At 53.1% G+C, this 22,502-nt stretch overlaps 2 protein-coding genes across 11 annotated transcripts; one reads left to right on the forward strand and one right to left on the reverse strand.

The window, feature by feature from the left end:
• The first annotated feature begins 1,408 nt into the window (after positions 1 to 1,408).
• Positions 1,409 to 4,699, forward strand: FAM98C (family with sequence similarity 98 member C). Its single transcript, XM_004284248.4, has 8 exons — positions 1,409 to 1,561; positions 1,668 to 1,816; positions 1,896 to 2,030; positions 2,485 to 2,690; positions 2,927 to 3,004; positions 3,088 to 3,204; positions 3,622 to 3,789; positions 4,346 to 4,699. Exons 1-8 carry the CDS (start codon positions 1,497 to 1,499, stop codon positions 4,484 to 4,486), a joined length of 1,059 nt encoding a protein of 352 aa, XP_004284296.1. The 5' UTR covers positions 1,409 to 1,496; the 3' UTR covers positions 4,487 to 4,699.
• Positions 4,700 to 6,093: 1,394 nt separating this feature from the next.
• RASGRP4 (RAS guanyl releasing protein 4) lies at positions 6,094 to 18,657 on the reverse strand. Of its 10 annotated transcripts, none has more exons than XM_012538433.3 (19): positions 18,517 to 18,656; positions 17,845 to 17,896; positions 16,313 to 16,366; positions 16,003 to 16,187; positions 15,482 to 15,587; positions 15,296 to 15,358; positions 14,538 to 14,669; positions 14,279 to 14,432; positions 13,021 to 13,194; positions 11,545 to 11,661; positions 10,428 to 10,703; positions 8,773 to 8,853; positions 8,589 to 8,693; positions 8,381 to 8,499; positions 8,126 to 8,270; positions 7,281 to 7,317; positions 7,044 to 7,178; positions 6,809 to 6,921; positions 6,094 to 6,331 (listed from the first exon to the last, which is right to left on the reverse strand). In XM_012538433.3, the coding sequence occupies exons 3-19, from the start codon at positions 16,321 to 16,323 to the stop codon at positions 6,275 to 6,277; spliced, it is 2,010 nt and encodes a 669-aa protein (XP_012393887.1). In that variant the 5' UTR covers positions 16,324 to 16,366; positions 17,845 to 17,896; positions 18,517 to 18,656; the 3' UTR covers positions 6,094 to 6,274. The 10 variants fall into 10 exon arrangements, with proteins under 10 accessions (XP_012393887.1, XP_049559095.1, XP_033269699.1 ...); XM_049703138.1 differs by having other exon boundaries at positions 16,003 to 16,202; XM_033413808.2 differs by having other exon boundaries at positions 17,845 to 17,991; positions 18,517 to 18,654.
• Positions 18,658 to 22,502: the final 3,845 nt, after the last annotated feature.

Below are 22,502 nucleotides of genomic sequence, written 5' to 3' on the forward strand. Positions count from 1 at the left end.
ACAGGAAGGCTCCAAGCATGGGAGGGATGTAACCTGACTCAGGTATTCATAGGTTCCCATCTGCTGCCTGTGGGGGACAGATACTGGGGAGGAGGGGCCGTGGAGACATGGTGAAGGCTGCTGGGATGGTCCAGGGGGGACAGTGGTGCACAGGACGAGGGTGAGAGCAGTGGAGGCGGGGAGAAGTGGGCAAGATACTGGATCTGTTTTGAAGGTCCAGTTCACCAATTTAGATATGGAGTACACTATAAAGAGTAGAGTCAAGGTTATGACTCCAAGGCTTTGGCCTGATCAATTTTTAGTATTTTATTAAGGTCAACAAATGCCCCCTGAGTACCCAGCCTTGGGCTACGCAGGACTATGGAGGAAACAGATTAAGGGTAGGCTCTGCCCTGGAGAAACAGGTTCTGGCCCTTTTCTTCCCTGAGGCTCTACTCCCAGTTCACTCCCACTCCCAGTAGAACTACAGAAACTACAGGAGACCAGAAAAGAGTCCGGAAGAGAGTAAACCTGGAACAATAATTTTAACAACAGCTACAAAAACAAGAGCAGTAATAACAATAGTAATAGGTTAAGTGGTAAAAAGCACGGACTTTGGAATCAGATCTGAATTTGGAGTCCTGGCACCACCATGCATTCACTCTGTGATTCATCCTCTCTGCATCACAGTTTTCTCTTCCATAAAATAGAGATAAGATACTTAGCCCAGTAGCACACACGAAATGCTCAATATATGTTAGTCATTTTTAATAGAGTACCCCGTAGATGTCTGCTAAGCACTAATCCTCACAAACAACTGTAAAATGTAGGCGTTATTACCCTCATTACACAGATGTGAAGAAATTTGGCAGGAACACAATGGTGGTGAATGGTGGAGTCAAATCCTAACCTTTGCCTGCAGACAAGATTGCACTCCTAGGGTGCAATCTCTTAATCACCATAATATATTGCACCTGCTCCCTCTCTCCAAGGCTCAGGGGGCAGAGGGGTGAAGGTCCAACGGACTAACTCGGTTTGGTGTGTGTGTGTGTGTAGCTGGGATTCCTGGGTCCCTGACAGAATTCCAACTCTAAGTAGGAAAGGAGGGAAAGAGTTTCTGGACTTGGAGAGGAGTTGGGAGAACAACACTTGGTCAAACTTGCTTTAAAAGCAGAGGGCATTTGAGGGAGGCTGAGGAAAAGGAAGCCGAAGTTGCTTCTATGTCGCAGCAGTAGCGACATCGCTGGTCTGTCGCGACAGCCGGGATTCAGAACGCCCGCTGGGGGTTTCCAGTGTCCTGACTGCTTACCCGAAGGGCGGTGCTCTACTGCTCGGCTCTGGAGGCGAGCCCGGGGGCGGGTTCTGCCTCCTTCTGCACCAATTGAAATGACGAAGGCCCTTAGCAAGAAGAGGCTGATTGGTCAGTTACGGGGGGTGGGGACGCACGCCACTCCTGGGGCGGAGCTTCCCACCGACCGGCAGGGGGAGCGCGCGCCGGGCGAAGGGGCTACAGTTTCATGGAGGGGGCGGAGGCGGAGGAGCGGGAGTGGGCCGCGGTGGCCCGGGACCTGCTGGCGCTGGGGTAAGGGGAGCGGGCTGTGGCTGGGGGTGCAGGAAGGGGCAGGTTTGCCCTCAGAAATTCCTACTAACCTCCCCCACCCCCTCCCGCTGCCTCGGCCGCGCCGCAGGTATGAGGGTTTTTCGGGGACGGCGTCGCTGGGAACCTCGTGCCCAGACTTCAGGGCTCTGTGCGCGCGGCTGGCGGCGGAGCTGGCGACTCTGGGTGCCCTGGAGCGGCAGCGAGAGGAGGGCACGGAGGCGCTGAGCGCCGGCGACGGTACGCATGGAGCGGGAGGCTGGGAATGTCGGAGCCATGGGTGGCGCCGCCACGCCCTGACATCTCCCGCCTCCCGCAGGTTCTGTTCCCGAGGAGGAATTCCTGCGACAGTTGGCCGGCCTGTTGCGGGAGTTGCACTGCCCAGACCGCAAGCTCTGCGGCGGGAACTGCGGGGCCTCGCTGCGGGAGCCCGGCGTGCGCCTGCGCCTGCTGCGTGAGCAGGGGGCTGGCCGGGATGCGGAAGTGGGCGAGGCTACAGCCTCGAGGGGGGCGGGCTCTGCGCGTTGAGGGGGAGCCGGGATCCCGAAGGGGCGTGGTCAGAATTTTGAGACCAGCAAGAGGGCCGGACGGAGGTGGGTGGGGTCCGAACCCTGGGCTAGGCTAAGAGCTCTGCGATGGGCGGGGTTAGTATTTTGATGGTGGGTTTTGAACCTCACGTGGGTTGGGTTAGACGGAGCGGGACAGGAGGTTCCGAAGTGGGCAGGGTTTGAAAATCTGCAGAGGGAGCTGGATCTCGAAGTGAGTGGGGCTTATTCTGGAGGTAGAAGCAGGATTCTAGGTGGGCGGAACTAGGAGGCGGGAGGTTTTGAAGCCGCTTGAACTTTTTGACCCCGGTAGGTGGGGTGGCAGCCCTCCTTGATTGCACTGCTCCTTTCCCCTACTTTTAGGCTTTCTCTGCTCGGAGGTCCAGGCTGCTCGCCTCCTCCGCCTGCAGTCCCGTCTGGATCCCAGCCCTGAGCAGTCCGGTGTGGAGGGAGCAGAGGAGGGATCTGGCTTGGTTCAGGAAATGGTCCTTACTCTCCAAGCGCTGGGGCTGCCTAGACCCATGCCGGGGACCCCAGCCAGCCAGCTGCTTCGAGACTTGCATGCCAAGGTAGAGGGCTGGAGCCCCCTCCGCACCCGGCTCACCTCACTCTCCTCGTAGGGGGGACAGCCCCCTCTTCAAAAGTGGCTCTGGGAGGAGTGCACAGCCACGGATGTTTCCTAGAACTGTGACTGCCATTCTTGGTTCTGTGGCCGGGGTCCTCAGGGTCGTGGGGAACTGGGGTCCACGGAGGAGTCTATCCGATTTCTGCCCAGTCAACCCCAGCCTCCTTCTTCTCTCATCAGATCGCAGAGCTGCTGCCTTCCCTGCCCGCAGGGTCCCTAAAGCCTCTCCTCAGCTACCCGCTGGATGCACCTAGATGGGTAAGGCCGTGTATGGCTGTATGTATGTGAACAGAGATGGGAGTGAGGGGGGCCCCTGGCATGACTGAGACCTTTTCCCCCAGGAAGCATTGGAGTCTCTGCACCAAAGCCTGCGAGATCAGTACTGCTGCCGCCGCTGCCTCCTCCTCAAGCGCCTGGACCTCACAACATCTGCTTTCCACTGGAGTGATCGGGCAGAGGTGTGGGCAGAAGACCAAGGCAGGAGCAGTTGTGAAGGCTGCAGCTGCAGGGAGGAGACATGAGGGCCAGGGACATTTTAGAATCTTGTGAGGTTTGGGGGTCTTGCTGGTTCTGAGGCCCAGGACATTTTAGAATCTTGTGAGGTTTGGGGGTCTGGAATCTCAGGGAATTCCCTGGTCTGATCTGGGAGTGTATTTAGAGCAATACTCCTTACTAAAAGATGTGGGAAGTGCACAACATTGTAAATCAACTATACTTCGATAAAGCAACCAAACAAGAAACATAATGAAATATTAAAAAAGAAAAAAAGATGTGGGAAGTGAGGCCCCGAGACAGGAAGAAATGCTTTCAAGATTACAGATCCCATCTGGGGAGGTCTCGTGGGCACGTTCTCCATGTCTACCCCTACTCACTAGGCCCAAGGAGAGGCCATGAAGGCAGTGCTGATCCCAATTCGAGAGGCTCTGACCCCAGAATCGGATGTCTCCATTGCACACGTCCTGGCTGCTCGAGCTGACCTGTCACGCCTTGTCCCAGCCACCAGCAAGACTGCCCGCCGAGGGACCTGCTGTGCTATCCACAAGGTGAACACCTGGGGATGGGGAAGGGCCCCAGCATCCTTGGCCTTCAAACTGGCCTTTTAGCCTTTGCTTGTACAAACCTTGTCCTCTTCTGCCTGGGCTCCTGCTCTCGCCTTCTCCTTGGGTTCCTGGCCTCTGGACTCACGACCTCTAATCTGCCCCCTCCACATGGCAGTTAGAAGGATGTTTCTAACTCAAACATCTGACCATGTCCCTCCCTAGCTCAAAACACTTCTATGGCTCCCCAGTGCCTTCAGAACAAAGTCTACCTATTTACTGAGGCCCTGCCCACCTCTCCTGCTTTGGCTTAGAATCCTCTCCCACCACTCACCCTGTCCGCTGCATTGGGTTTTAACCATTTTTAAAGCAAAACTACCCTCTGTTCAAATGATTACGTTATTTAGCCTGCATTGGGAGTAAGGAGTGTTAACCACTGGACCACCAAGGAAGTCCCAGCATCTGCCCTTCCTTTTTCAACCTCATGCTGTTCTCTTGGCTCTCTAGCCCCCTTGTCCAAGATATTTTTCTTCTCTGCAACTCAAGTCTAATCACCTCTCAGGTGCTTATGGGCAGCGTTCCAGACCGGGGGGGCCGCCCAAATGAGCTGGAGGCTCCCATGCCCAGCTGGCAGAGCAGAAGAGAGGACAGAGGCGGGCGGAAGGCAGGCCGCCAGTGCTGGGGCCGCAAGAAGAAGAAGTAAAGGGGGACTGGTGGTTGGAGGAGGGGTCCTTCATGAGGTGCTGACATTGATAATCTCTGAGGAGTCACTGTGAGGGTTTCTCTTGGCACCTGGCACCCCAGCCCCATATCCCCTGTTCCTCAGGTCCCAAATGTCCTCCCCACATCTACCATTCAACACCAAGGACCATGTTCTCTGGAAAATAAATTCAATTAATTAATTTTTTAAAATTTATTTATTTATTTTTGTCTGTGTTAGGTCTCCGTTGCTGCGCGTGGCCTTCTCACTGCGGTGGCTTCTCTTATTGCAGAGCATGGGCTCTAGGTGCACGGGCTTCAGTAGTTGTGGCACTCGGGCCCAGTAGTTGTGGCTCGTGGGCTCTAGAGTGCAGGCTCAGTAGTTGTGGCACACAGGCTTAGTTGCTCCCGCGGCCTGTGGGATCTTCCCAGACCAGGGATCGAACCTGTGTCCCCTGCATTGGCAGGCGGATTCTTAACCAATGCGCCACCAGGGAAGTCCTAAATTTAATTTATGACAGCCCTAGGACCTATCTCTGTGGGGGCCAGGTCAGGGGTGCTCAGGTTTGAGGAAAGGTAGGGGGTCTCTGTCCCCTGGGTCTGAACAGGCCCCTGCTGCTCTGACCTTTAAAGCCCTTTGCTCTTCAGCAACATCTTTCCCTCCCAGTGGGCATGGGGGAGGAGACATGCAGGCATCGGGCAAACACCTGTCAGGTGCCCACCATGTGCCAGCCATGTGCTAGGCATTGGGGTTACAGATAATAATAACCGCTGGTCTCCCGGAGCTGACCTTTCTGGTGAGGAAGGGCAGACGAGAAAGTTTAGTTTGTCAGATGGGGAAAGGGCTTCGGAGAGAAATAAAGCAAGAAGGCAGGATTGGGACCATGGCGGGATTGCAACTTTATGCGTGATCAGGGGAGGCCTCACTGAGAAGGTGGGTACTTGAGCTAAGTCCCAAAGAGGGAGCCATGTGGACCTCTGGGGAAGAGCCTTCCCTTCCTGACAGAGGGAGTGTCCAGTGCAAAGGCCCTGAGGTAGGAGTATTTTGGGGCATGATCAGGGACCATCGGAGGCCAGTGTAGCTGAAGCAGGATGAGTGAGGGGGTGAGTGGTGAGAGGGGAGGTGGGAGAGGTGATGGGGGCAGACCATGAGGGGTGGGCCACAGTGAGAACGCTGGCTTTTCCCCTGAGTGAGATGAAGCCATGGGAGGGCTCTGAGCAGAGGAGGGATGTGATTGGACTCAGGTGTTCACAGGCTACCTCCCTGTTCCACCCTTTCTCTGGCCTTCTCTCCCATCTCTGGAACTCCAGAGTTTGGAACTTTACCCACCCTGTACCATCCCCCTCCTGACCCATGCTGACATCAGTGTAGCATATTGGTCAGTAGCTTCCATTTTAGAGGCAGGCAAGCCTGGGTGTGAGTCCTGTCTCCAGCACTTAGGAGTTCTGCCACCTTGGGTGAGCAGTTTAACTTCACTGAGCCTGTTTCCTCATCTGTAAAATGGAGATTTAAGGAGGTGGCGAGATGATGCCTAGGTCTAAATGTATCCAACACAGAGCTGCACAGATATTAAATGCAAGAAAAGGGAGTACGATTAATAGCCACTCTGATGCAAAAGAAGAAAGTAACTTTCTTTCGGAGTAAGAGATGACGGATGCTTCAACAAAGGCAGTGTGGATGGGAAGGAGGCGATGCCTTTGGGGGGTTCTGCTGGAGGCCTGGAGGCCGAATAATAGGACTCGAGACTGACTCTGGTGGAGGGAGTGGGGAGAGAGCAGACCAAGGCAACGTCTAGGAACTCAGCTTGGAGGACCGGGTGGGTGATGGGGCCGTCGCTGGCAGAGGGACCTGGAAGGAGGAAGACACTGGGTGATGTGGGAAGTGTACGATGTCCAGGAGACGGTTCACTGCAGGGGGAGAGCCTCACCCAGACTTGTTAAAGTGGATGGATGAATGTCCCCTCTGGATTTTCTTTTAGCTCAGTCTGAGAGTCCCCACTTTTGAATCGTGGTATTTATTCCACCATTAGTGTCTGATATATTTGGCCTTATTCTAGCCATCTTATAGTTGTCTTTCTTTTTTTCTTCCTAAACTCCCTTTTCTTTTCTACTAGTGGCTACCCCTTCCCCTCCCCACAACATACTGTAATTCCTATTTTTCTATCAACATTAAAAATTAACCACTATCTATGCCCTCCTACCCAAGCAATTGAGGACTTTTGCATATTTTAACTTTCCTATGCTTCCCCAAATCTGTCTGGGCTCCCCCAGGCAAATAGGCTGATCTCCCTGTATCCAGTTGTGGGTAGGGGCAGCTCCTCCTCACCGTCTCTGGTTCCCAGGAGGGATGTGAGGGTTCTGTCTGGGTCCAGGCATGGCAAACGTGCCACCCAGTCTCAGGTTCCAGGGATAGCGTGTAGGAGAGATTGTCCTCGGAGCCTGTTTGTGGGGTTGTGGACGGGAGGGATGTGGGTGCGGTAGGAAAGACCTCAGGACCTTGGAGTTAATCCCCATCCATCCACCAGGCCCCCTTCCCAGGACTGCTACACCCTGGGTCTTACCACAGCCGGCATGGGGAACTGGTGTGGGTGGGACAGGGGCTTCTGGGGGGCTCACGTCGCCCTTGGCCCCTGGCCTCTTCTTACACTCCACCTTCACTTGGTCTCTGCAGTGTTTGTGGCAACACAGCCCACAGTCTGGGGGAAATTCAGAGGTTAGTGCCAGAGGCCCAGTCTGTGTCCTCTATTCTTCCAGCCCGCGGGTCCTGGATTCCCTCCCCCTACCCGTGCCCCGCTCACCCCGACAGCGGTAGCCTTGCTTGGTGACACCCCAAAGCTGGGAAGAGAAAGCAGAATAGGTTACCTAGGCTAGGGGAAGGAGGGCTGTGATTGGGGTGGGGCTGGGGTCTGTCTGGAGGAAACAATTCAGGTTTTGGAAGTTTTCAAGGCTAGAGGCTTATGTGGGATCTGGGAGACTAAAGGAATTAGGAGGTTATCTCAGGTCTGGAAAGTCATCTGTGATATGAGAATTGGACAAAATTTGGAATTAATAAAGCATAAATTCTATGGGCAGGGATTGTGTCTGTTCTGTTTCCTCCTGTGCTCCCACCCACCCAGAGCCTATAACTGTGCCGGGCACACAGCAGGTGCCCAGTATATATTTATGAATGAAAAAATGAAAGAAAAAGTAAATTCGGAAAGTAATCCAAGGTTTGTGAATTGGTCTTGGTTTGAGATTGAGAGATTTGTCCATTATACAGAGTTTGAGGATACCCTGAATTTGGAAATTATCCAGGGTTTGAATTATCTGGGGTCTAGAGACTTGGAGATTGATTCTGCTTGGAGATAATCTACTCGTGTTTGTAGATTCTCCAGGGTTTGGCAGTTATCCAGGATGGAGATTGTCTGGGAATCGAGCAGTATCTAGACTTCAGAATTATCCAAGATGTAGGGAATATCCATTGTTTAGGGTTGCTGTGAAATATAGGGATTATTTGAGGCTAGAGGCTTTTCTGGAATTTGGGGATTATCCGGGGCTTGGTGACCGTGAGCGCTCCAGGGCAGGCCTGGCTTTTCCAGCCCAGGCTGTGAGGAGTTAGGGCGCTCCAGGGGTCCCTCAGGGTGACAGCGGGCGGAGTGCTCACGAAGCCGCTGCAGATGCCACAGAAGGTGGGCTTGCGGAAGGTGACCTCCTGGAAGGTGTGCAGGAAGGTCAGGCCCAGCTTGGAGCAGATGGCGCTGGCCTGGAGCAGGTACCCTGTCAGCTCCTCTCGGCTGAAGGAGCCACTCCTGGGGGAGAGACTGCGCTTCAGCAGGACTGGCCCATTTCTCCCAGACCCAGGAGTCCTGGATACCCCAGGTCCTCGTCTTAAGGGAACCCAGGAGTCGGGAGCACCTACCCCTGGCGGGGGGGTGGGTGAAGCCCGTGGCAGGCGAACGGGAAGTTGCCTGAGAGTCGCTCAAAGTCCTCCTGAGAGATGGTGCCTCGGCCTTCGGGGTCATAGTTCTTGAACACAGACTTCGGAGGAGCGTGGGAAGGGGAGAGTCAGGCCGAGTCAGAGGCCCCAGGGCCTTAGATCCCTCCTCCCGCCCAGGGCTCCTCCTCACCTCCACCAGCTGCTCCACGTGCCGACCCAGCGTGACCCTGTCGGGCTTGGGCGTCACGCCAGGGGCCCACTGCACCACCAGGGGCACCTGGAAGGGGGAGGGTGGCTGGGGCAGGGCCAGAGGGTCACAGTTAGTCATTGCAGAGGCTTGGGCTGGAGGTCAGAGGTCAGGGCTGGGGTCTCACCAGACTCTTGGGACAGCGGGGCTCCCGGGCATAAGAAAGCTCATAGATCTCATCCTCCGTGTAGAAGAGATCCAGGGAAAGCTGGAGGATGGGCAGGGCGTTACGGACCCTCCTTGTCTCTGTCCTCCTACCTACAGCCCATGCCTGCCTGGACCCCCAATCTCCTCCTCTTTCCAAAGCCCCTCTTCCCTGGGACCCCCATGGTCCTCTCTCCCACTGAGCCCCACTTCGCTCTGCACACCGCTGGTCCCCTAGACCAGAAACACCATCTTGTCACCGAGGCTCTTTTGATCCTATTTAAAATTGCAAACCCCTGTCACTTTGCATGCCTGTTTCTGCTTTAATTTTCTCTATGGCACTTTTTATCTAAAAGACCATATGATTTACTTATTTACTTTTTTCACTGGCTATCTCCCCCACTAGGAAGTCAGCCCCACAAGACAGCAATTTTTCTCCGATGTTGCACACTGCTGTGAGCCTAAGTGCCTAAAGTAGTGCCTGGCTCACAGCAGGTGCTCAATAAATATTTGGGCTGATGGCCTCTTAGGGTCAGCATAGCATAGCAGCTTAGGCACCAATCATTCTGGGCAGGACCAGCTTCACAGGCAGGCCTCACACTTAGAGGGGCCTCCACTTCGTTTAATGCCCTGCTGTCACCATCTTGAAATTCTTAATAATTTCAAACAAGGAGCCCCACATTTTCAATTTGCAGGTGGTCCTGTCTTAGGATCTGAAAGTCAGCTTTTCAATCTTAGACTACCTGGTCCTCAGAATCCCAGTCTCTCTCAATTTATAGCTCTTTAGAATGAAATATATATATCTCTACCTCTCTATCTCTATTATCTATCTATCATCTATCTACCTATCTATCTGTCTATGTAAAATAAAATATAGCCAGAATCTCACACTTGCAGTCTTAGGACATAGTGTGATAGTTAATACATGTTCTGAAGCTGGCCTGCTGTGGGACAGGGGGCAAGTGACCTCACCTCTGTGGGTCTCAGTTTCTCAGTCTGTAGAATGGACACAATAAGGGTCCCCTCCTCGTAGGGTTGTGAGGATGGAATGAAGTGCTCTCTGGGGACTGTTAAACATGGTGCCTGGCACATAATAAGTGGTCAGTAACTGTTATTAGCTCTTTGCTTAGATTCCTGGATATGTTAAAGCTTGGAATTTTGGACTAGTGGCATGAGAAGCTCAGAACCTTGGAGTTCAGGAGTGCAAAAGCCCGAAGCAATTCTGGAGCTCAGATCAATGGATACTTGAGTTGCTGGGGGAACTGGGGGAAAAACGCATTACTTATATAGAGCTCACTGTGTTCCAGATACTATTTTAAGTACTTTATGTGAATTATATGAATGATATTTATATGAATTATATTACTGATTCTTTTCAACCACTCTCCGAAGTAGGTCCTATTTGTGTTCCCATTTTGTAGTTAAGGAAACTGAGGCTGAGGGGTTAAGTGACTTGCCCAAGACCACACAGAAAAAAACAAAAACAAAAAAACCCCTAGAGGCTCTGGCTCCAAAGCCCATGCATTCCAGTGCTATTCTATATTCTATCCTGACCCTCACCCACCCAGGACCCTAAATCTCAGGACCCTGCAGGTGCAGCCCCTGGGAGCTCAGCCTGGGCAGCTCAGGGCAGCTCACCGTGAGCAGATGCAGTAGGTCCTCCTTGGCACTGCAGGGGGGGTGTTGCCTCTGGAGGGCTGCCAGCTCCTGCAGCCGCAGGTAGAGGCTGTTGAGCTTGGGTAGGTGCAGGCGGCCGTCAGGCAACCTGTCAGGCTGTGCCTCGTGCAGGGACACCAGATCCTTGAGATGCACACCCAGTACAGGCAGCCGGAAGCCGGTGCAGCCAGCCCAGGTGCGGCGGTAACAGGCGTAGTTGTTGTGGGCAGCAAGGAGCTCAGTCAGCTCCAGCAGGGCCTGTGTGGGAGGGGCATGTTTTTTTGGGGGGGGGAGCAGCATGTAATCGGGGAGGCCAGTTCTGTTCCCCTAGCTCCTTGAAGGGGAGTATCTAGCAGCGTCCTGTGTGGCTCTGGACCCCCCAGGGGCCCAATGGCATTTTGGACCTCTCCCCAAGCCCCTCCATGTCCCACATTGGCTTCAGCATCTCCCCAGACTGCTCTTCCACTTGGGCCCCCATCTCAGAAAGGCCCCACTGTCTCCCATTCCCCAGGCTAGAGTGGTTTTTCAAAAACCCAAATCTGATCATGGGTGCTCTCAGCATTCCCAGACGCTTCCTAGCTCCCCACTGCCCTCTAGATAAAGCCCAGACACCTTAGCTGAGCTTGCAAAAGGCTCAACAGGATCTCCCCCCGCCCCCTGCCCCGGCATCTCCAGCCCAATATCCTGCCACATCCTGACCTCAGGCACACACCAGACTCATGAATGACTCACTCTCCTTAGACACTTTCAGGACACCCCCAACCCATGCTCCTCCCATGGGTGGCCCAAATGTTGGCATCCCTGGGGGCATCATTTCACTCCCCACCTGGACTGCAAGTTCTCTGCTAGCGTCTCTTATCTGCCTCCCTCCAGTCCTGCTCAGGACCAGACACACAGTAGAGAGAGGTCAGCACCACGGATGAGGAGGGAGGAAGAATGACAGAGGAGGACAAAGCCTGGGGGTCTGTCGGATTTGGAGGAGCAAAAGGTCTCTGGGTGGCTCCAGGGCCCCTGGGAAGGGACGGAGGGGGCTGGGGAAAAGTGTGTGGGTTCAGGATAATTGACCACTGGAACTTTGGGGAGGGCAGTGGGACTTCACCTTGGTGCTGTCAGGGCTCAGGTGGGCGTGGGAGTCCTTGAGCCTGGAGATGGCGCTATGACACAGGCCCCCAGTGACTGCCATCAGCGTGTTGAAATTCTGCAGCTGGAGGAGCCTCTAGGAAGGGAGGGTGATGCAGAAGTGGTGGGCACCACATGGAGGACAGGCAAATTGGGGGTTCAAATGACAGCATCCCCATTGAGTTGGGGTCTCAGGCATGTGTGGGGATGGGCCAGTGCAGGCATCAGACAGGTGAGATGTGTCAGGCAGGAGTGGGCCACAAGCAGGTATGTGGGCATCACACGGAGGTCAGGCAGATGATAGACTAATGTTAGGTCAGAGAGAAGTGGGGGGAGTCAGGGACTTCCCTGGCGGTCCAGTGGTTAGGACTCAGCGTGTACTTCCACTGCTGGGGCATGAGCTGGAGCTCTGGTGGGAGAACTATTATCCCGCATGCCATGTGGTATGGCCAAAAAAAAAGTGGGGGGAGTCAGGCAAGTATGGGGTGTTGGACGGGTTTGGGGACTCAACAGGTCTGTGTCAGGCAGGTGTGGAGGATGCAGACAGATGTTAGGGTGTCAGACAACTAGGCGGTCTCTGCACTGGGAGTCAGCCAGGTGAGGGGAGACCAGAAGGCCTGGGTTCTGGGCAGGAGTTGGGAGCTAGGCAGAGGTGAAATCGTCCAGAGTGATACGGAGGGGTCAGGTAGATATAAGAGACAGGTGTGGGGTCAGCCCTCCCCTTTCTCAGGTTTGAAGAGCGGAGGTTGCTGGGGGAGAAGGTTGTTGGGTGCCAGGGAGGAATGGAAGACGCTCAGACCGGGGAGACCCCATGTAGATGCCAGAACACCCTGGTCTGTCGTGCGGGACAGGGGAAGCAAGGAGATGCAAGATGCCAGAGGCAGGGCGTGGTCTGCGAGGAAGTACGCAAAGGGGCGTGGCCACGCTGGGAGAAAGCGGGCTTCCCTTTTCTCCAAAAGGGAGGGAACATAGCTGGAAAGGAGGGGGAAGGGGAGGGGGCAAGGGAAAGGGGGGAAGGTGAAGAGAAAGGGCGGGCCAAGGGAGACCTGAAGTGATGGGGTCGGATGCTGTCACTGTCCTAAAGGGACAGCTGGGGCCTAGGGACGGGGTAGAGTTTGACGCAAAGGTGCGGGCAAGAAAGAGTCTCCTCTTTCATTGCCCTGCGGATAGAATATTCGGGCACTGGGCTTGTGAGACGGGGTCAGGAGGAACGTCGTCAACTGCCACGTCTGGGACCAAGGAGTGGGGCCAGGGCGGGTTGGACGTGGTGAAATCAAGGCCAGGGAAGAAGTGCCGTCACAGTCCCGGGTTAAAACGACAGGACGGGGGCCGCGGGGCCGCGGCCAGGGTGGGGCGTGATGCGTTCGGGAGGGGCCACGATATGGTGACGTCACCGCCCGGGAGCCCCGCGGGGCAGGTGCTCAGAAAGTGGGCAGAGCGGCGGGGCGGACCTCACCTGTGCCACGTGGATGAACTTGTCCAGCACCTGCCCGCGCTGTGCAGGCCCGGGGCGGCTCAGCACCATGACCTGCACCCAGCGGGACACGCTGTTGCTGAGACCTACGGATCCCTCCAGGGCCGGGCAGCCCCGCACGGAGCCCTGCAAAACGTAGCCCCGCAGGTCCTGGGGCTGGGGGTGAGGTAGGTGTCAGGGTGGGCCCTCGCTCTCAGGCTCTGCCCCTCACACGCCATCCCCCAAGCAGTCACGACCTCTGACGTCCTAGCCCGGCCATCACATGTCCCTGAGGTCACCATGGCCCTCTCCCATCTGAGGAGAAATGTTTAAAGAAAGTTGGGTACTATTCTGAGCCCTTCCTCATAGCCTCACAAGTCTATGAAGTGAATACTATATTATTCCCATTTTAGAGATGAGGTCATTGAGGCACAGAGGGGCTAAGTAATTTGCCCAGGGTCACACAGGCCCGAGTCAGGGAGGGAACCCAGTCTATTGCTCTTAACTGTATACCTGACTGGTATATAGTCAGCAAAGGGAAGGGTGGTGAAGAGGACACGAAACTAACTTCCATTTATTGTGCTCAAGGAGTCAACATTACATACCCACATCCACTGCACTGTGTGTGTGTGTGTGTGTGTGTGTACAATCAGGAAATTTTCCCATTAAGGAACCAGATCCCCAACTACCCTCAAAACGATGATGGCAAGATGGCAATAGCTAAACGCTTATATATAGGTTGAAGCATTTGAAATTACAATTTGGGTAGGTTAAATATGTCAAAACATGGCAATTTCAAATGGTTCAACTATAGAGCATTTACTCTGGACCAGGCGCTGATCCTATGAGGCAGGAGCTAAGTCCCCCTTTTACAGATAACGGGCTGAGGCACAGTGAATTTAAATGCTTCTCAAATAAATGAACAATTAATAAAATATTTTGAGCACTTACTATGTGCCAGGCACTGTGACGAGCATTTTTAAATGGACATATTAATTTCCCCAACCTGTCAATGAAATAGTATGACCTCCTTTTTACACATGAGAAAACTGAGTCCCAGAGAGGTTGAGAAACTAGTTCAAAATTACACAGGTAGGAAGGGGCTGATGGGATTTGAACCCGGGGCTCTGTGCTCAGCCAGCTTAACTCATTTTCCTGGACCCTCTAGCACCCAAGTTTGACAGTTTGGGTCCTCTCAGTCCTGCCTGGCCCCAGCCAGGCCTCAGCCCATCCCAAGCCCTCCCCAGGTGGGCGTCCTTACCGTGATAGCCTGGAAGGACCGGAACTCCAGGTAAGTGAGGTGCTCTGCCAGCTCCTCGGTCTCCAGGTGGTCGAAAAGCAAGGACACTTTGCGCTTTTTGCCCAGGCCTGGGCTGCTTATGGGGGGAGGGGGGCCAGGGCCACCAGGGCTCAGCCTGGGGGCAAAGAGAGGCAGGGGGAGGAGCTGGGGTGGACGGTGTGGGAGTGTGGAGGCAGAAGGCAGAGTGGGGCTGGGAGGGAAGGGGAAGGGACTGACTCACAGGTTCACGGAGTCTCCCAGGCTCCGCTGGGTTGCGTTACCCTCCTGTTCCACAGTGGCCCAGAAGCGACCTATAACCTCTTCTAACTGGGGCTCCTGATGCACTATCTCAGGGTGTTGGGTGAGCCAGTACCTGAGGGTGGTTTATAGATGGTGGAATGAGGCTGGGGGTGAGGCAGGTCTCTGAAAGGGGTCTCTTGGGCTGGGAGATCTCTAGGTGCTGGGCTTGGGGGCATCTCTAAATGTGTGCAGGGGGTCTCTGGAAGGCCAGGGTTCAGAGAGGCACCAGGTTGGGAGGATCTCGGAGTAGGACTGGGGGCCTCTTAACACAGGCTGAGGGATCTATGGCAGATGGACTGGGCAATCTCTTGGAAGTGGGATGGCTAGGAAGCAGGGTAGTAGGCATGGGTCTCAGGAACTAGGTTGGGGGCCTCTAGGGGTGAGATTTTGGGGGAACAGGGTGAGGGGGGTCTTAGAAACTAGGCTGGGGTATATGGGAGGTCGGGGTTTTAGGAATCTGAGCTGGACGTCTTGGGGGACCAGCTGGGAGAGGGTCCATAGGATCTGGTCAGGGGTCTCTAAGAGGTGAGGGTTCTAAGGAAGAGAACTGGGAGGTTTTAGGGAGCAAGCCAGGGGATTCTCAGAGTGGGATTTGCAGGAGCAGGACTGGGTAGTCTCTGGGAAGTGGTTTATTTTTTGGGGGGGGCAGTAGGGTGAGGACCTTGGGTCATGGGAGTGTAGGTCTTGGCCCAGGCCTACCTGACCAGGTGACAGATCTGCAGCCTCCTCAGCTCCTGTGTGCTCCCTGTGGCCTCCTGGTACTTAAGTTCCAGTCAAAGTTCTGTTATGCAGCATCTCAGACCTGCCTGCTCACCCCGTCCCCACCAGGCTCTCTCATCTCCGCCCTCCATCCTCCACCCACTGCTCATGGCCCCCGGAGGATATAAGGTCAGCAGACGGGCAGCAAGGTGGGCAGAAGGCAGCACCCAGTTGTGCATGGCAAGTACCATGTTGAGAATGTGGTCCCCACGGCGCAGGCTGCCAGCCGAGTCTGAAGGCAGGAGAAGGGGACACTGTGTCAGAATGGCCCCTGGGCAATGGACTGCACAGCTTCCAGAGCCGGTTGGACAGCCTGGTTCAAACCCCAGCTCTACCAGTGACTCCATGTATGAACTTGGGCAGACAAGCCGGCCTCCTTGTGCTCCAGTTTCCTTGTCTGTACCGTGCATGGACCAGCACCGTCCCTGGCAAGTCATACTGAAGATGGAAATAGTAACAGACCCCTCCCCCCGCGGCTCAGGAAAAAGAAGCGCAGGTAGGTGTCTCTCTTACTCCTACTGTAGTGATTGAGAGTCATTCCACATACGCCTGCCTCTATTTTATACCCCTCAAGTTGAGCCCAGAGAGAGGTGGGTGCTTGGCCCAACCTCAGGACTGGGGAGGCTGGCCAGGGAGGGGACACTCACCGAAAGACTGAATGCATTTCTCCAGCAGGTCATCTTCGCTGCAGCCGCCCTCATTCAGCATACCCAGAGCCATGGAAGCCATGACCTTGCTGATTTCCCGGGGGCTGGGGCACGTCTTGCGGCGGCGGGCCTGTCGGGGCCGGCCCCGGCCCCCTGTCTTCCCCGGGCATTCCTGGTAGGACTTCCTGTGGACACATTCCCTGGGGAATCATGGCAGCCCCTTCCTTGAGGCAGACCCCCCAGAATTCTTCTTGACCCCAAAGCCCCAAGGCATCCTAAAGGCAAGGTCCTAGCATTAGTCCTGACCTACCGTGGTTCCATAGGAGAAAACCCCAGGAGTAGTCCAGATCATGGGAGGCTTCTCCTACAAGAAAACCCCAAGGGTCACGCCTGTCCTCTTCAGGGAATCAGGGGGGAAAACCCTAGGACTACCCTGAACCACCGCCCCCAGCGAATCATGGGAGAAGAGCCCCAGGACTACTAAAGGCCCTCCAGGAATCATAAGAACTGTCTCCTCCAGCCATTGTCCCCCAATTCCCCTTGACTGTATGGTCCCAAGACATCATGGGAGAGACTTCCTGTTGGCAGATGGGTTACTCCTGACCTCCCAGGGAATCATAGGAGAAGACCCCCAGAATTATTCTTATCCTCCCCAGGGGGAATCATGGGCGGTTCTGCCTTCAGGGATACTGCTCAGAATTCCCCTTTGCTTTCCAACACCTACCCCTCCTCCCCCCAGCCCTCATGAGAGAAGCAGACCCCTGAGATTCCATCTCTCCCTCCTCCCCCACCTTGACCGCTACTAAGGTGACAGACCCCTCCCCCAAGCCAGCCTTTCGGTGGGACTGGAGTCTTAGCTGCAAGCCTGGGTCCCTAGATTTGGAGCCTGGAGAGAAGATACAGGTGCAAAGTAGCCTCACCAGAGCCCTTCAGAGCTGGGTGCGGTCCCTGGGGCTGAGGCAGCTTCAAGGAAAGTTTAAAAATAACCCTCCCTCTGCCCTGTGCCTCCCCAACGCTCCTGTTCCAGTTGGGGAAAGAGGGTAATGGAGAGACAGGGATGGTGGAGGAAGGAGGGAGCAGAATCCAGGCAGAAGGCCTTGGCTTCCACAAGAGTCAGACAGAACTGGGTTGGAGAAATTTATGCTGGCTGGTGAGACTTTGTGTTAATCACATAATTTCTTTGGACCTCAGTTTCCTCATGTGAAAAATGAGGGTCGTCTTCAGACCTTCCCCAAGAATTTATTATGAACATTCAATGCCTTGCTCTTCAAAAGTGCTAACTAAGGGATTTAGTTTGCTTAGGCCCTTAAGTGGCCAGAGGTGAGAAAGTTAAATTTGAGATGCAGAGAAAGAATGTGATGGAGCAAACTAGAAGCAAGGCCTGGGGAATGGGGGTGAAACCAGAAATCGGGAGACCCTCCATAACAAGGGCACGGCCATGTCCCTGGTGCATCCTAAAAGCTCGGTAATCATTTTGAATGTTGTTGAGTAACAGCTGGCATTACTGAGCACTGGATGTGTACCGGGCAGAGGGTTGAGCATCTGTCTAGTTTAGGGGTTCCCAAAACATGGTCCCCAACCAATCCCAACAGCATCACCTGGGAACTTGAGAGAAATACAAATTCTTAAGCCCCACCCCAGACCTACAGAATCAGACACCTTGAAGGTGGGCCAGCAGCCTGTGTTTTAGAAGCCCTCCAGGTGGTCCTGATGTGTGCCCAAGCTTGAGAACCACAGGTCTAGACTGTACCACCGAGGACTCATGCGTCTGTCTGAGGAGGGACTATGATTAGTCTATTGACAGAAGAAGAAACTGAGGCACAGAGCGGGTAAGTGACTTACCTAAGGTCACACAGCCAGAAAATGAGGCAGCCAGGTCTCCACCAGTAAACTCCTGGAGATTATAGGGAGGGGACACTTTGCCTATCAAAGACATGCTGGGGGAGGCAGAAGGAGCTGCCTAGGCTATGGACCCAGCCACCATGGCCCCTGTGAGGACAGGAAGGCGGAACCTGCTGGTATAGCCAGCTGCTAAGCCCTTACCTTCGGACTCTCTGCCCCCTGCAGCGTCTGGAGCAGCCAGGAGTTGCTTAAGACGCCACCGGGGAGCCGCCTTGCCCTGCGTCACACTCCCCTCCCCTGGGGCAGGGCCCTGCAGGAGTCTGGAGTTTCCAGTTCTGGGGGCAGCCAAGAAGACCCCAGGGAGGACAGAGACACCCAGCCTACAGAATTAGGATGGGGGCGTGAAGGGCGCGGGGAGAATGGGATCAGAGCAGCTCAAATTCCAGAAGAGCAAGGATAAGACACAGACACCCAAGCAAACAGCCCCAGCCTGAGCTGGCTCTGGACTCCCTGAAGCATCTTTCCACCTGGCGCCCCCTGCTCCTGCTGCTGCCCCGAGGGTAGCCCGATACCCTATGCCCCTGGTTAGAACCTCCCCAAACTTCCCATGCAGCCCAAGCGAGACCCAGGGGCGTAGGGCGCTCCTGGTCTCTTGGAGAAGGGTCCCCTCACCTCTTGCTGTCTTTCCTGTTCATGCTTCCTTGAGGGGAAGGGGTCTTTTAAGAGTGTGGCTCGGCTCCTCCCCCCCTCACCAATGCTCCAGCTTCTTAGCCCCTTGGGAGCTGGGGCCTCCTCGGTGCTTGGGAAGGAAAGAGGAACTGCCCCTCCCCACCCAGCCCCAGGCCAGGGGGAAGGAAGAGGCTGGGGAGAGACCAAAGGTCCCTCCTCCCCCCACACGGGGATCCCTTCAGGCTGAGGTTTCCGGTGCTGCGGGCCCCCACCCCCAATCACCCAGCGGACTCTCTCTCTATCTCCCCCATCTTTCGGTCTCCAGACCCGTGATTCTCTGTTCTGTCACTGTCAAGCTTCAATAAGAGCAGTTTTTTAAAAAAAGTATGCCTAATATGACACATTTATGTAAACACACTCAAAAGAAAAGTCTATATTTCTATGAGGACATATTCATGTATAATAATGCACAGCAGTTTGATTGGAAAGTCACAAGACATAATATTTTGTATATTTCTTATGTTTCTTTTATTTCTAGCTTAGTTTTAATAATACCATTTATACCCCAGAAAACATTTTCACTTTATTCCTTTTATTGTAAGAAAACCATATGTAGCACCTACTGTATACCACACACTGTTCTAAGGGCTCTTAACATATTAACTCATTCAATTCTCACACAAACTTTTTTTTTTTTGGCTGTGTTGGGGACTTCATTGCTGCGCATGGGCTGTCTCTAGTTGGCGGCAAGAGGGGGCTACTCTTCGTTGCGGGGCTCTAGAGTGCAGGCTCAGTAGTTGTGGCGCACGGGCTTATTTGCTCCGTGGCATGTGGATCGTCCTGGACCAGGGATCGAACCTGTGTCCCCTGCATTGGCAGGCGGATTCTTAACCACTGTGCCACCAGGGAAGTCCTCACATAATCTTAAAGACTGTTATCTTAGTATAAAAACATTGCAGATGGAAGTTAACCCTTGGGGTGTCCCCTCCCCATCCCACTGTCCCTGTTAGGCAGGGGTGACCAATATCATACATGGTTGGGTTTCATCTGCTCTGTTGGCTCTGCTTTTAAGTACATGGACACATGCTCATAGAAACACAGACTTTTCTTCTGAGCGTGCATGCTTGTTTTTGCTTACCTAAATGTGTCATGCTTGACATATTTTTTTTGGACACATTTTTAAATTGAAGTACGAAAAATAGTCAAATCGTAAGTGTTTAGGTTGTTGAATGGTGACAAACAGAATATGCCCTTGTGACATTCACAGAAATCGAGAAATAGAACATTTCCATTCCCCATAAGCCCCCTTGTGTTCCTTCCCAGTGCAATCTCCCAAAAGTTACCAGTAACCTGATTTCTAACAGAGTAGTTTTGCCTGGTTTTGAGCTGTATATAAATGGAAACAACTATCTGGCTTCATTTTTTTTTTTTAATTATTTATTTATTTAGGCTGCTCCAGGTCTCAGTTGTGGTGTGCGGGATCTTTAGCGGTGGCATGCAGGATCGTTTATTGCAGTATGCGAACTCTTAGTTTGCGACACGCATGTGGGATCTAGTTCCCTGACCAGGGATCGAACCCAGGCCCCCTGCACTGGAAGTGCGGAGTCTTAGCCACTGGACCACCAGGGAAGTCCCTGGCTTCTTTCATTCAACATCATGTCTTTGTGATGCTTCCATGTTATATTTAGCTGTAGCTCATTCCTTTGGTTGTTGTATAGTCTTCCATCATGTGATTAGTCCACGATTTATTGATTGATTTTCCTGTGATGGACATTTGAGTTGTTTCCAGTTTGGGGCTGCTGTGAATAATGCTGCTGCTGTTATTCTAGCCCCTGACTTGCGGTGAACACTGTGGTGTGCATTTCTGTAGGGTAGATACCCGAGAGTGGATTAACGGTCACAGTATTTAGTATGATTCTGCCAAACCTAGTAAGTGAGTCCATTCAACCAAAGCTCTTTTAGAAGTCTATTTTTGCACAGAAAGAAGTCACCATGGATTTTTTTTTTCAGGCCAGAACATTTAGACGAGCACAGAGCCCATTCTCTTTAGCTTTTCCATTCCATGCCATGCCGTATGGTTGCAGACCCTCTCCATGTTTTCCTCCACCTGCCTTTTCTCTTCTCTCTCCTTTGATCTCAAGAGTGCTCTCTGTGTTGTGCTGTCTGTCTGACTCTCAGCCTATCTCCTCGGCACCTGCCTTACAAGAGGTGATGTAACAGCCCTGGCTGAGACCAGCTTATAGTGGGAGAGTGTCTCCAGGCCCCCAGGACTCAGAGAAGCCTCAGAGAGGGAGACGGGCAAAGGTCCCTGGCACTGGTATAAACGTGTGCCGCCCTCATGGCCCTCGGGGATGGTTAATACCAACAATAACACCAACAACCGCAAAGGAAAAGACTGCTGAAGCAAACCACAAAAACTCATGAGGCAGAAACAGGATGCATTTGATAACATCCAAATAAAGATTTCTTTTAATGAGGACACCATGGAACAAATATCAGATGACAGAGAGGAAAAACAGTATTGAAAGTGTGTAAAATCGGGACTTCCCTGGCGGTCCAGTGGTTAAGACTCCGAGCTTCCACTGCAGCGGGCGCAGGTTTGAGCCCTGGTTGGGGAACTAAGATCCTGCCTGACTCGTGGTGTGGCCAAAAAAAACAAAAAAAGAGAAAGTTTAAAATCAAGGAGAGATTAATATCTAGAATGGAAAAGGGACAGCTGCAAGTCAGCAAGAGAAAAAGACAGCCGCTCTGATAGAAAAATGGGCAAAGAGGATGAGGGTGAGGAGGAGACTCCAAACTCTCTAGACAGGCACCTGAGAAGGTGCTAGAAATTATTGGTAGGAGATCAGGGAAGTGCAAATTGAAACGACACTGAGTCATCCTATTTGTCTGGCAAAAATTAGAAGCTGGAAAAATGCCAAGTGGAGGTTGGGGCCTTGGGGACGGAGGAGCCCTTATGTACTGATAGGGGACAGCCCTTCCTGAGGACCGCTTGGCGCTGCAGTCAAATTAAATGTGTGCGTGGAGGTGTGACCCCACGGTTAGCTCCTGGTGTTCATACCGAGACCTTCTCCCTCAGTTCCACATGGGGACATATACAAGGAAGTTCACTGCAATGTTATTTTGGGGGAGGTGGGGGCAGCCTGGGTGTCACCTCCGCAGGCGGGAGGGGGAATAAACAGAAGGGGACAGTCACCAGGGAGGCCTGCAAACCCCCCGCGGCCACAGACCAGGTGTCCACAGAGCAACATGGGTAGGTCCTAAAACACATAATGATGACTGACAGAAAAAGGAAACGCTATTAATATCTTATGATGTAATGCACAATGACACAGAATAATTTTCTGTTATATATACAACTCTGAGGGAAAACTTCATATTTAACATGCAAGTGTGCATTATATAGTATATGACAGATACACATATAGTTGTGTTACTTAATTATATTAGCCTAAATATCTAATTATATAATTACACATTATATAATCTAATAATATGGTACAAACATATGTGCCATTACAGTTGTATCAATAAATCAATATTTAACTATGTAACACATAGCAATCTATTATACCTTAACATTTTATGTATAATTTTATTGAACTGCAAGATATTGTTTTGTATAACTTATTAGATACCATTACATGTTAATAATTTTTCTTTTGGCCACACCGCACGGCATGTGGGAATTTAGCTCCCCAACCAGGGATCGAACCCGTGCCCCCTGCAGTGGAAGCGTGGAATTCTAACCACTGGAGCACCAGGGAGGTCCCAATAATAATTTTAATAGATCCCTGTATCAATCCGTTACCACGTGGTAGGCGCTAATTGGTTTCCTCATGGAATCTTCTCCACAACCCCAAGAGGTGGGGAATATCCTAAATTAGTCTAGTTGACAGATGAGGAAACTGAGGCCTAGAGGCATGAAGCTACCTGCCTGGCAGGAGCAGGTGTGTGTGGCATCCTGTGTTGGGCCTCTAGTCCCCAGA

The sequence above is a fragment of the Orcinus orca genome, chromosome 20 (assembly GCF_937001465.1).
Source record: "Orcinus orca chromosome 20, mOrcOrc1.1, whole genome shotgun sequence".
Classification (NCBI taxonomy): Eukaryota; Metazoa; Chordata; class Mammalia; order Artiodactyla; family Delphinidae; genus Orcinus; species Orcinus orca.